This window comes from Microcaecilia unicolor, chromosome 2, assembly GCF_901765095.1.
Source record: "Microcaecilia unicolor chromosome 2, aMicUni1.1, whole genome shotgun sequence".
NCBI classification, from domain to species: domain Eukaryota; kingdom Metazoa; phylum Chordata; class Amphibia; order Gymnophiona; family Siphonopidae; genus Microcaecilia; species Microcaecilia unicolor.
In genome coordinates, this window is record NC_044032.1 from 321,165,080 (window position 1) to 321,178,059 (window position 12,980).

A 12,980-nucleotide genomic window follows, 5' to 3' on the forward strand; every position below is an offset into this window, starting at 1 on the left:
CTCCTTTCTTTGGTACCACAAAGTAAATGGAGTAACATCCCTTGCCAAGCTGATCTTCTGGCACCAGAACGACGGCACCCAGGCGGATCAGATTGTCCAAAGTCTGCTGCACTGCCACAGCTTTGACCGGAGACTTGCAGGGAGAGTGTACAAACCAGTCTCTTAAGGGTCGGCAGAACTCTAGCTTGTAGCCGTCTCTGATGACTTCCAGAACCCAAGCGTCTGAAGTTACCCTGGTCCACTCGCCCGGGACGGTGGTCTCTGCGAAAGGAATGCTGCTTTGGGGGAGAAGTTCCTCTTGAAGGAAGAGGGGGCAGAGGAGCCCGACTTGCCCGGGCGATACCGACGGGCTTCCTGAAATCGGCCCTTGGAGGGACCAGGGTGAGCACTGCCGGCCCGAGTCCTGACCTCTGGTAACCTCTTGCCCTTAGACGTGCCGAGATCGGTCACAATTTTGTCCAGCTCGACCCCAAAAAGCAGCTTGCCTTTAAAAGGCAACTTAGCCAGGCGAGACTTAGAGGCGTGGTCCGCAGACCAATGCTTCAGCCAAAGCCACCGCCGCGCAGAGACTGTCTGAGCCATACCTTTAGCTGAGGCTCTCAAGACATCATACAGCAAGTCTGCCAAATAAGCCAAGCCCGATTCCAGGGCCGGCCAATCAGCCCTCAAGAAAGGATCCGAGGGGGAAGCCCGCTGCACAATCGTCAGGCACGCCCTGGCCACATAGGAGCCGCAAACTGAGGCCTGCAAACTTAAAGCAGCCGCCTCGAAGGACGACCTTAAGGCCACCTCCAATCTTCTGTCTTGGGCGTCCTTTAGGGCCATGCCACCTTTCACCGGCCATGCCGTTTTCTTAGTCACCGCAGTGATTAAAGAATCCACTGTAGGCCAAAGAAAGGCCTTCCATTCACCTTCAGGCAGAGGATAGAGGCGGGACATAGCCCTAGCCACTTTGAGGCTCGCTTCTGGGACATCCCATTGAGCCAAAATCAAGGTGCGCATGGCTTCATGCAAGTGGAAGGTTCTAGGCGGGCGCTTCATCCCCAGCATAATGGCGGAGCCAACAGAGGCTGAGGGAGAGATGTCTTCCGGAGAGGAAATCTTCAAAATGCTCATGGCCTGCACTAACAGGTTGGGCAAATCCTCTGAGCGAAAGATCCGCGCTGCAGAGGGGTCATCCGCTCCATCCGAGCGGGAATCAGTCTCCTCCAAGGAATCCCCAAAGGACCGTTGGGAGAACTCAGATACGACCCTCATCTACATCAGAGTAGACAGAGTCCTCTAGGGCCTGGAAATCCACCCGAGGGCGTTTGCTTTCGGTGGCCTCAACCCCTTTATCTGACAGGGGGGCAGGGGCAGCGTTTTGCATAAGGAAAGCCTGATGCAGCAGCAAAATGAACTCAGGGGAGAATCCCCCCGAACAGTGCACTACTGCAGCTTGGGCCACAGCCCTAGCCGCACCCTCAACCGGCGCTCGCAATAGCGGGGGAGAAACGTGCTGCGCAGCCAAAATGGCGTCCGGCGCGAAACTCCGAGAAGGAGCCGCGCGGGAAGAACGGTGCTTAACTTTGGCCGCTTTCTTACCGTCGCCCGAATCAAGGGCGACCATAGTATTAACGTCTCCCAGCTCGAGGGCGGCCCAAGAAGAAGCCGTCCGAGCAGAGTGGCCGGCCAACATGGAGTGGGCGAGCAGCGGGGGATGGGCGCTTATGGCGGGAAAAACCGCCGCACCGGAGGAGGAACCGGGACACTGACCGGACTCCAAACTGATGCTCAACAAAGGGCGATTCAGGCTTTGAAACCCCCGCATCCCCGCTAGACGCACACACGCGGTCCGGGGAGCGAAACTTCGCGCCCTCGCCCTCCGACGCCATAAGCCACGTGGAGACCGAACGGGGAACCCCCTGCCCGCTATAAAAAGGTAAAATTACCTGCTTCTCGCTCCGAGCTGTAATGAACTGGTGTCCCAGTGAGCAGCTGCAATAAACGTTGAAATAAACGCCCTTAAGGACGTCCAAAATTTTTTTTTTTTTTTAACGGAGCCAGCGGGAGGGGGGAGAAAAGGAGGGACCTGGCACCACCAGATTTGCACTTGCTCACGAAGAGCCCTCAACCCCAGGTACTCAACAAAACCTAAACAATTAGGCTTGGAGACCTAGCCAGAGCTAGATAGAGAACATACTGGGGAATTTCCGGCAGCACATGACCACATATAGGGAGGCAAAAGATTGCTGGTAGATGGACACAACCCACCAGTCTATGGACTGATCGGCTTGATGATAGGGAAGGGTGTGTTCATCTCTGAGTGACTAAGTGTAGGGCTAAGGAGCTTGGACAGAGATTTGAGGCAAGGGGCTACCCAAAATCAGCTATTAAGAAAGCCTATCTTAGGGCACGATTTGCTCAGCGCCCCCTCTTATTAAATGACTAAGAGGGATATGAGGGTCTCACATGTGTTCTTCCCTTTACTGAGGTTAGTCAGAAGATTGTACGGATTATGAGGACTCACTGGCACGTCGTTCAGTTATACCCATGCTTTCAGAAATTCCCCATGATATCTTATACTAAAGGAAAATCAATAGGAGAACGGTTGGCAGGGAATAGATTTACTCTACTCAGAAACAAAGAAAGCAAGGGGGAACATCAAATCTGTGGCAGATGTCAGTGGTGTAGATTTGCTATTACGGGACCTCAATGGACAGTAGCAGGACTTGATAAAGTCTTGAAGGCTAGGGAGGTTACAAACTGAGAGACCAAGAATGTCACATATGAGATACAATATCCGTGCAAATTGGTGTATATATAGGGAGAAGCAAACGCCCGATTAGGACGCGATTAACTGAACATAAATCCCGGATTACCACTGAGAATACTCAGGCCCCCTTAATAGAGCACTGGGTGCAAAAGTGTCATATTACAGAAGACATAAGATGGAGGGTGCGAAGGCGGTAGAACGAGAGGACATGAAATGAGATTGAAGGGGGGCAGACTCAAGAAAAATTTCAGGAAGTATTTTTTCATGGAGAGAGTAGTGGATGCTTGGAATGCCCTCCCGCGGGAGGTGGTGGAAATGAAAATGGTAACAGAATTCAAACACGCGTGGGATAAACATAAAGGAATCCTGTTCAGATCCTAAGGAGCTTAGCCGAGATTGGGTGGCAGCGCCGGTGCCGGGAGGCGGGGATAGTGCTGGACAGACTTATACGGTCTGTGCCAGAGCCGGTGGTGGGAGGCAGGGACAGTGCTGGGCATACTTACACGGTCTGTGCCCTGAAAGTGAATGATACATACCTGTAGCAGGTGTTCTCCGAGGACAGCAGGCTGATTGTTCTCACGACTGGGTGACGTCCGCGGCAGCCCCCACCAACCGGAAAAGGCTTCGCGGGACGGTCGGCACGCAGGGCACGCCCACCGCGCATGCGCGGCCGTCTTCCCGCCCGTGCGCGACCGCTCCCGCCAGTTGAATAACAAGCAATAAATATGAAACACAACTCCAAAGGGGAGGAGGGAGGGTAGGTGAGAACAATCAGCCTGCTGTCCTCGGAGAACACCTGCTACAGGTATGTATCATTCACTTTCTCCGAGGACAAGCAGGCTGCTTGTTCTCACGACTGGGGTATCCCTAGCTTTCAGGCTCACTCAAAACAAGAACCCAGGTCAATTGAACCTCGCAACGGCGAGGGTACAACAGAAATTGACCTACGAAGAACAACTAACTGAGAGTGCAGCCTGACCAGAATAAATTCGGGTCCTGGAGGGTGGAGTTGGATTTACACCCCAAACAGATTCTGCAGCACCGACTGCCCGAACCGACTGTCGCATCGGGTATCCTGCTGGAGGCAGTAATGTGATGTGAATGTGTGGACAGATGACCACGTCGCAGCCTTGCAAATCTCTTCAATAGTGGCTGACTTCAAGTGGGCCACTGACGCTGCCATGGCTCTGACACTATGAGCCGTGACATGACCCTCAAGAGCCAGCCCAGCCTGGGCGTAAGTGAAGGAAATGCAATCTGCTAGCCAATTGGAGATGGTGCGTTTCCCGACAGCGACCCCTAGCCTGTTAGGGTCGAAAGAAAAACAATTGGGCGGACTGTCTGTGGGGCCGTGTCCGCTCCAAGTAGAATGCCAATGCTCTCTTGCAGTCCAATGTGTGCAACTGACGTTCAGCAGGGCGGGTATGCGGCCTGGGGAAGAATGTTGGCAAGACAATTGACTGGTTAAGATGGAACTCCGACACCACCTTCGGCAGGAACTTTGGGTGGGTGCGGAGCACTACTCTGTTGTGATGAAATTTGGTATACGGAGCATGAGCTACCAGGGCTTGAAGCTCACTGACCCTACGAGCTGAAGTAACTGCCACCAAGAAAATGACCTTCCAGGTCAAGTACTTCAGGTGGCAGGAATTCAGTGGCTCAAAAGGAGGTTTCATCAGCTGGGTGAGGACGACGTTGAGATCCCATGACACTGTAGGCGGCTTGATAGGGGGCTTTGACAAAAGCAAGCCTCTCATGAATCGAACGACTAAAGGCTCTCCAGAGATGGCTTTACCTTCCACACGATAATGGTAAGCACTAATCGCACTAAGGTGATTCCTTACTGAGTTGGTCTTGAGGCCAGACTCTGATAAGTGTAGAAGGTATTCAAGCAGGTTCTGTGCAGGGCAAGAACGAGGTTCTAGGGCCTTGCTCTCACACCAAACGACAAACCTCCTCCACTTGAAAAAGTAACTCTTTTTAGTGGAATCCTTCCTAGAGGCAAGCAAGACCCGGGAGACACCCTCAGACAGACCCAACGCAGCGAAGTCTACGCCCTCAACATCCAGGCTGTGAGAGCCAAAGATTGAAGGTTGGGATGCAGCAACGCTCCGTCGTTCTGCGAAATGAGAGTCGGAAAACACTCCAATCTCCACGGTTCTTCTGAGGACAACTCCAGAAGAAGAGGGAACCAGATCTGACGGGGCCAAAAGGGCGCTATCAGAATCATGGTGCCGCGGTCTTGCTTGAGCTTCAGTAAGGTCTTCCCCACCAAAGGTATGGGAGGATAAGCATACAGGAGGCCGGTCCCCCAGTGAAGGAGAAAGGCATCTGACGCTAGCCTGCCGTGTGTCTGAAGTCTGGAACAGAACAGAGGCAGCTTGTGGTTGGTCTGAGAGGCGAAAAGATCCACCGAGGGGGTGCCCCACTCTCGGAAGATCTTGCGTACCACTCTGGAATGGAGCGACCACTCGTGCGGTTGCATGACTCCGCTCAGTCTGTCGGCCAGACTGTTGTTTACGCCTGCCAGGTACGTGGCTTGGAGGAGCATGCCGAACCGGCACGCCCAACGCCACATCCCGACGGCTTCCTGACACAGGGGGCGAGATCCGGTGCCCCCCTGCTTGTTGACGTAATACATTGCAACCTGATTGTCTGTCCGAATTTGGATAATTTGGTAGGACAGCCGATCTCTGAAAGCCTTCAGTGCGTTCCAGATCGCTCGGAGCTCCAGGAGGTTGATCTGCAGATCCTTTTCCTGGAGGGACCACAGACCCTGGGTGTGAAGCCCATCGACATGAGCTCCCCACCCCAGGCGAGATGCATCCGTCGTCAGCACTTTCGTGGGCTGAGGAATTTGGAATGGACGTCCCAGGGTCAGATTTGTCCGAATGGTCCACCAGAGCAGTGAAGTGCGGCAACTGGTGGAGAGGCGGATGACATCTTCTAGATTCCCAGTGGCTTGGAACCACTGGGAAGCTAGGGTCCATTGAGCAGATCTCATGTGAAGACGAGCCATGGGAGTCACATGAACTGTGGAGGCCATATGACCCAGAAGTCTCAACATCTGCCGAGCTGGGACCTGCTGAGACGCTCTGGTCTGCGAAGCCAGGGCCAGGAGATTGGTGGCCCTCGCTTCGAGAAGGTAGGCCTGAGCCGTCTGGGCATTCAGCAGAGCTCCTATGAATTCCAGAGACTGTGTTGGCTGGAGATGGGACTTTGGGTAATTTATCACAAACCCCAGCAGCTCCAGAAGTCGAGTAGTGCACTGCATAGACCGGAGGGCTCCCGCCTCCGAGGTGTTCTTGACCAGCCAATCGTCGAGATATGGGAACACGTGCACTCCCAGCTTGCGTAGGTAGGCCGCTACCACCACGAGGCACTTGGTAAACACTCGTGGGGCAGAGGCGAGCCCAAAGGGCAGCACACAATACTGAAAGTGCCGTGCGCCCAGGCGGAATCTGAGATACTGTCTGTGAGCTGGCAGTATCGGTATGTGAGTATATGCGTCCTTTAAATCCAGGGAACATAGCCAGTCGTTTTTCTGAATCATTGGCAGAAGGGTGCCCAAGGAAAGCATCCTGAACTTTTCTTTGACCAGGAATTTGTTCAGGCCTCTCAGGTCTAGGATGGGACGCATCCCCCCTGTTTTCTTTTCCACAAGGAAGTACCTGGAATAGAATCCCTGCCCTTCCTGCCCGGGTGGTACGGGCTCGACCGCATTGGCGCTGAGAAGGGCGGAGAGTTCCTCTGCAAGTACCTGCTTGTGATGGGAGCTGAAAGATTGAGCTCCCGGAGGACAATTTGGAGGCAGGGAGGCCAAATTCAGGGCGTATCCGCACCGCACTATTTGGAGAACCCACTGGTCGGAGGTTATGAGAGGCCACCTTTGGTGAAAAAAACTTAACCTCCCCCCGACCGGCAGATCGTCCGGTACGGACACTTTGAGGGCGGCTATGTTCCCGAGGATCCAGTCAAAAGCCCGTCCCCGGCTTTTGCTGTGGAGGCGCAGGGGGCTGCTTAGGCGCACGCTGTTGACGAGAACGAGCGCGCTGGGGCTGTCCCTGTGCCTGGCGAGGCCTTCGGACCGGCTGGTTGTACCTACGCTTTGCAAAAGAATAGGGCGCAGCCTGCCGGGCCCGGGAAAAACATCCACCTGCTGAGGTGGATGCTGAAGGCGCCCGGTGGGAGAGCTTGTTGAGGGCGGTTTCCCGCTGATGCAGTTGGTCCACCAGCTGCTCGACCTTCTCACCAAAAATGTTATCCCCCCGGCAAGGGACGTCGGCCAGTCTCTGCTGGGTGCGGTTGTCCAGGTCAGAGGCACACAGCCATGAGAGCCTGCGCATCACTATACCTTGGGCCGCAGCACGAGATGCCACGTCACAGGTGTCATAGATACCCCTGGACAGGAACTTTCTGCACGCCTTCAGCTGCCTGACCACCTCCTGATAAGGCCTGGACTGCTCCGGCGGGAGCTTATCGACCAGGTCCGCCAGTTGTTGCACATTAGTCCGCATGTGGATGCTCATATAGAGCAGGTATGACTGGATGCGGGTCACGAACATGGAGGATTGGTAGGCCTTCCTTCCAAACGAGTCCAGAGTGCGAGACTCCCGCCCCGGGGGCGCCGAGGCGGTATCCCTCGAACTCCGTGCCCTCTTGAGAGCAGAATCCACGACCGCCGAGTCATGGGGCAGTTGGGGCCGCATTAACTCTGGGTCAGAGTGGATCCTGTACTGGGACTCTGCTTTCTTGGGAATGGTGGGGTTAGTTAACGGTCGCACCCAGTTCCGAAGCAGTGTCTCCTTGAGGACATTGTGCAGCGGCACCGTGGAGGACTCTCTAGGTGGTGATGGATAGTCGAGGACCTCGAGCATCTCGGCCCTCGGCTCTTCCACAGAGACCACGGGAAAGGGAATGCTAATAGACATATCCCGCACAAAGGAGGCAAAGGAGAGACTCTCAGGAGGTGAGAGCTTCCTCTCCGGTGAAGGCGTGGGGTCCGAGGGAAGGCCCGTAGACTCCTCTGAGGAGAAATATCTAGGGTCCTCCTCTTCCCCCCACGAGGCCTCATCCTCGGTATCGGACATAAGCTCATGTAGCTGAGTCCTGAACCGGGCCCGGCTCGACGTCGAGGCACCGAGGTCTCGGTGTCGTCGAGCGGTGGACTCCCGCGTCGGCGGGACGGAGCTCCTTCCATCGACGTCGACGGGGACTCCACCTGCGTGGCGGTCGAGACCGGCGCCGCAAGCGGCGGCGGTGTCGACGGCCCCGGCGCCGGGCTAGAGCTCGCCGGCGCCACAGACATCGGCGCCGAGGGCGCAAGCACCCCCGGCGCCGGCACAGCCTGGTGCATCAGCCCTTCCAGGATCCCCGGAAGGATGGCTCTGAGGCACTCGTCCAGGCCCGCTGCCGGGAAAGGCGATGGGGCCGGTAGGGGTGTCGGTGCCAGAAGCTGATGGGGGCCAGGAGACGGCACCGAGGTGCCGGAACCCTGACGCGTCGGTACCTCCACAACCGACGGGGACCTCTCCTCTCGGCGATGACGCTTCGGCGTCGCCTCCTCTCCGATGTCCGGGTGTACCGAGGGCGACCGGTGACGACGCTTCTTGTCCTTCTTTCGATGCGCGTCACCGGCGCCAGGAGGTATGGAGGAGGAGGAGGACGATCCCCCTCGGTCTCGAGGAGCCGGGTCAGACAGGGTTCGGTCCCGTGGACCACGGGCTGAGGGAGTGACCGGGGCCGACTGCCCACGCGGCCGCTCACCTCCACCCTCGCTGGCGGACCGGCGGGCCGACGGGACCTGTTCTCCTGGGGTCGATGCCATCGGTGCCGATGTCTCGGGCATCGATACCGGTACCGAAGGACCGGGCGTCGATACCGATGCCGTCGAGGTCGACGTCGAGGGGCCGGCGCAAGTTCCAAAAAGACGGTCCCGCAGAACTTGCCTCGCAACCTGAGTCCGTTTCCGGAGACCGAGACACAGGGAACACGACTTGATATTGTGCTCCGGCCCGAGGCACTGGAGGCACCAAGCGTGGGTGTCGGTCTGCGAGATCGGCCGGCCGCAGCGACCACACTTTTTAAATCCACTCGGGACCTTCGAGGACATCGACGGAAAAATCGCGTCGGCGAAGTCAAAGTCGTCAATGGTGGCGAAAATCACACCTCGAAAAAGGAACGACCGTGCGGCCACTAGGCCGCAATGTGGCGTCCCCGCTGGAAGCGAGGGAAAAAGGGAGCGCATGCTCCACACGCACAGGTTTTTTTTTTTTTTTTTAAAAAGAAAAAAGGAACCCGGCGGTAACCAAACTAAATAGAAAAATTAACGATCCGCGTAAACGCGATCGACTTTCCGGCGGCTGAAAGCAGAGAGAGCGGCAAAGCACGACTCTCTCCAGACGTGGAAAAAAAAGGAACTGGCGGGAGCGGTCGCGCACGGGCGGGAAGACGGCCGCGCATGTGCGGTGGGCGTGCCCTGCGTGCCGACCGTCCCGCGAAGCCTTTTCCGGTTGGTGGGGGCTGCCGCGGACGTCACCCAGTCGTGAGAACAAGCAGCCTGCTTGTCCTCGGAGAAAAGGACAGGTACAAATCAAGGTAAGATATACACAAAAAAGTAGCACATATGAGTTTATCTTGTTGGGCAGACTGGATGGACCGTGCAGGTCTTTTCTGCCGTCATTTACTATGTTACATCAAGGTAATGAAGGGGGGTTCAATAAATTGGTTGTTAAACTTTAGGGAACAATGGTACATACCATACACTTACAACAGTGACATCAGCTGGTCTGAACGCCAAACTAGAATGGGCGTCACTAATGTAAATGAGATCTTCTCCCATCCAATGAGAACCAAGGGGAGGTAAAGAGACATCACGTTAGATAATACTCAAAAGAAAACATTAGGACACCGTCGCCATCTTTGCGAGGATTGATCCCAAAAATTATAGCAAGGCTGGCGCTGAAGACGGCTGAGGATAAATATAAAGCATATTAAGTTTTGAAAAACAGCATATATCATTATGTGTGAAGAGAAAAATGTGACAGTTTTTCTTTTGATATTCCAGGGGAAGTCCTTGATACAGCATAGTGAGTAGGCGAAACATGCACGTCAGAAAAGCTTAAACCCCCAGTCTGACTATCGTAAAAGATAAGTACTAAAGATAATTAAGTTTAAGAAAATGTACTAAAAGGAAAAATAAAGAATATAGCTTTAAGAGAAGCCGTTGAGAAGGTGGGTGCTAACTCCATTGCCATTGTAAAGTATTGGCGATGAGCACCGCTCAGTGGTGTACCAAGGAGGGGGGGGAGGGGTCCGCCCCAGGTGCACGCTGCACGTGCCTGTCAGCTGAGTTCGCTAACTTCGCTGCAGCTCCCTCTGCCCCGGAACAGGTTACTTCCTGTTCCGGCTGGGGGTAAAGGGAACTGCAGCGAAGTTAGCGAACTCAGCTGACAGGCGCGCGCCGCGGCACCCCTCCCCCCCCCAGCGGCGTGCACCGGGGGGGGGGGGGGTCGTTTCGCCGGGGGGGGGGCGCATCGGCGATCCGCCCCGGGTGTCATGCAGGCTAGGATCGCCACTGGCACCGCTGAGGCTATATGTTAGAAAAAATACAAATGCTTCAAAATAATGCTGTACATATTTGAAAGGAGCAAGAGAGAGAACTAATTTGCATATCTAGAACCTGTTATATTTGAAGTGTTTATCACAGAAGCCATCTATATGGCATAAAGTGTAATACTGAAATAAGAGGGAAAATTTGCAGTTGGTTTCTATTTAGGTAGATTACCTTAAACTCAATGATCAGACGTCCCTTCTCATACGGTCTGCGATATACAGGCATACCCTCATTCAGGACACATTTATAATCACCATGTTTTACAATATGCCCTATAGAAGTAGAAAAAAAAAGCGTATTAAAGTTTGAAAATCAAAGATCAAAAGTGCTGAATTTCATCATGATTAATAAAACCAGGTTAGGGTTTCTGGGCTGGCATGTTAGGGCTAACCAAGAACAGCACTCCCTGGTCACTGCTGAACCCAGGACAGAGAGAAGGGGTGCAGCAAATAGCTAGAAGAGCAATCTGGCTGCCATTTCCCCAATGCCAATAACTTCAGTGCTCCCTGGTCACAACTGCTACACCCAAGACAGAGGGAAGGGGTGCAAACAGTTTCCAGCACCCTCCACAGCCAGCAGAGCAATCTGGTTGCCATATCCCCGTTGCCAATGTCATTGCTGGAGGAGGTGGAGTGTTCTGCAGCACAGATCTGTTATACACCTCTCACACATCAGAAACAGATAAGCTATCCGTTTTTCTACCATGTGACACACACATTTCTGGTATGTAAAGCTGGTGTGCATGAAAACCATGTAGAAGTGAAGACTGTGTGGCTGGTCTGGGCATGCAAACAGCAGCCACGCTTAGCACTTTCCCCTACCGAGCTGCTCAGCAGCTCATTTGCATATGATTTTCTTTAGGAATCGCAAATGGTTGTCTCCAGAACTTTAGTGCATCAGCTTTTAAGAGCTTAATATTGAAAACAATTGAGCTAATTTGTGCTCTACTTCCAAATTTATGAGCAAGCTGAAATTTGTCAACTTTGAAGCTTCTAAAATTACAAATTTAGGCCTGCTACTTAAGCCTTACGCTCCGCATGATCTGAACAATTCTGATGATATATTAAACATTTACTAAATGTTCATTACAACTTTCTCAATACACAATACAAATAATGGTGTGATAAGGAATGCCCTCAGACTATATCACTCACTCAACGTCCTACAACCCTTAAGAGTGAAAGTAATTCTTTAATCTTTCATTGGATCATTACCAAAGCCTGTATGTATACTTCAAAACCTGACATATTAGAATCACAATAATTTTTTGTTAAAAGTCATGTACTTATCTTAAAGTGCTGTTCATGTCATTTGCCATCTCTACACACTGAGCTTTGATCATCAACAACTTACAGTAGCTCTGAAATTTTCGAAACTGACTCGAGCTGAGATATGCCACCAGAGTCCTTGAAGTAGTCTGGAGAGATGAAAACTGTGGTCAGGCGCATGACTGAATTTAAGGGGCACTGAGAGAGCTGTTTACATTCAGAGCTTCTTCTCTGAAGGTATTTTGAAAGCAGCACTTAAGTACACTATTTTTAGAATTTTTTTCAATTTTGCACAACGTGCTAAAAGGTGGATTGCTTACACAAGAATTTAAAAACTTTTTTTTCTTGTGATTGTAATATATATGGTTTTGAAGCGTACATACAGCCTTTGGGAATGACTATGAAAGATTAAAGAATTGCATTCACTTTGAAGTGTCACTGGATGTTGCGATAGTCTGAGGACATTCCTTATCTCACCATTATTTGACTCCTCTATTGTGCATAGAAAGCGAAGATACGTACCTGTAGCAGGTATTCTCCGAGGACAGCAGGCTCATTGTTCTCAAATGTGGGTCGGCATCCACGGCGGCCCAGGAAACGGCAAATTTTTTCAGAGCAAAAATAAAGTTTTGCCAGAGCCTTCTGGTGTGCGAACCGCACACACAGCGCATGCGCAGACGACTTCCCGCTCAGTTTAATCAAAAAGCAAATAACCAAACAACTCCAAAGGGGAGGTGGGCAGGTTTGTGGGATCAGCCTGCTGTCCTCGGAGAATACCTGCTACAGGTACGTATCTTCGCTTTCTCTGAGGACAAGCAGGCTGCTTGTTCTCACATGTGGGGTATCCCAAGCAACCAGGCTCACACAAAACAATGAACATTGGTCAATTGGGCCTTGCAACGGCGAGGACATAACAGATTGCCCCAAAACCTGGAACAGAAGACAAATGTGTCTAGGGGGGTGGAGTTGGATTCTAAACCCCAAACAGATTCTGCAGCACCAACTGCCCAAACCGACTGTCGTGTCGGGTATCCTGCTGAAGGCAGTAGTGAGATGTGAATGTGTGGACGGAAGATCACGTTGCAGCCTTGCAAATTTCCTCAATGGAGGCTGACTAAGTGAGCCACTGACTAACATTGTGAGCCGTGACATGGCCCTCCAGAGTCAGTACAGCTTAGGCATAAGTGAAGGAAATGCAATCTGCTAGCTAATTGGAGATTGTGCTTTTTCCGATGGCGACTCCCCTCCTGTTGGGATCAAAAGAAACAAACTGGGCAGACTATGTAAAAGGCCAATGCTCTCTTGCAGTCCAAAGTGTGCAAACTGCTTTCGCCGGGTATGA

General features: G+C 52.8%; 1 protein-coding gene across 1 annotated transcript in view; it reads right to left on the reverse strand.

Moving 5' to 3' along the window:
- Nucleotides 1-12,980, reverse strand: part of DNAJA1 (DnaJ heat shock protein family (Hsp40) member A1) — a 223,808-nt gene that overhangs the window by 14,977 nt on the left and 195,851 nt on the right. Inside the window, 1 exon segment of the mRNA XM_030194332.1 lies at nucleotides 10,542-10,642. Coding sequence (XP_030050192.1) covers nucleotides 10,542-10,642 — 101 coding nt within the window.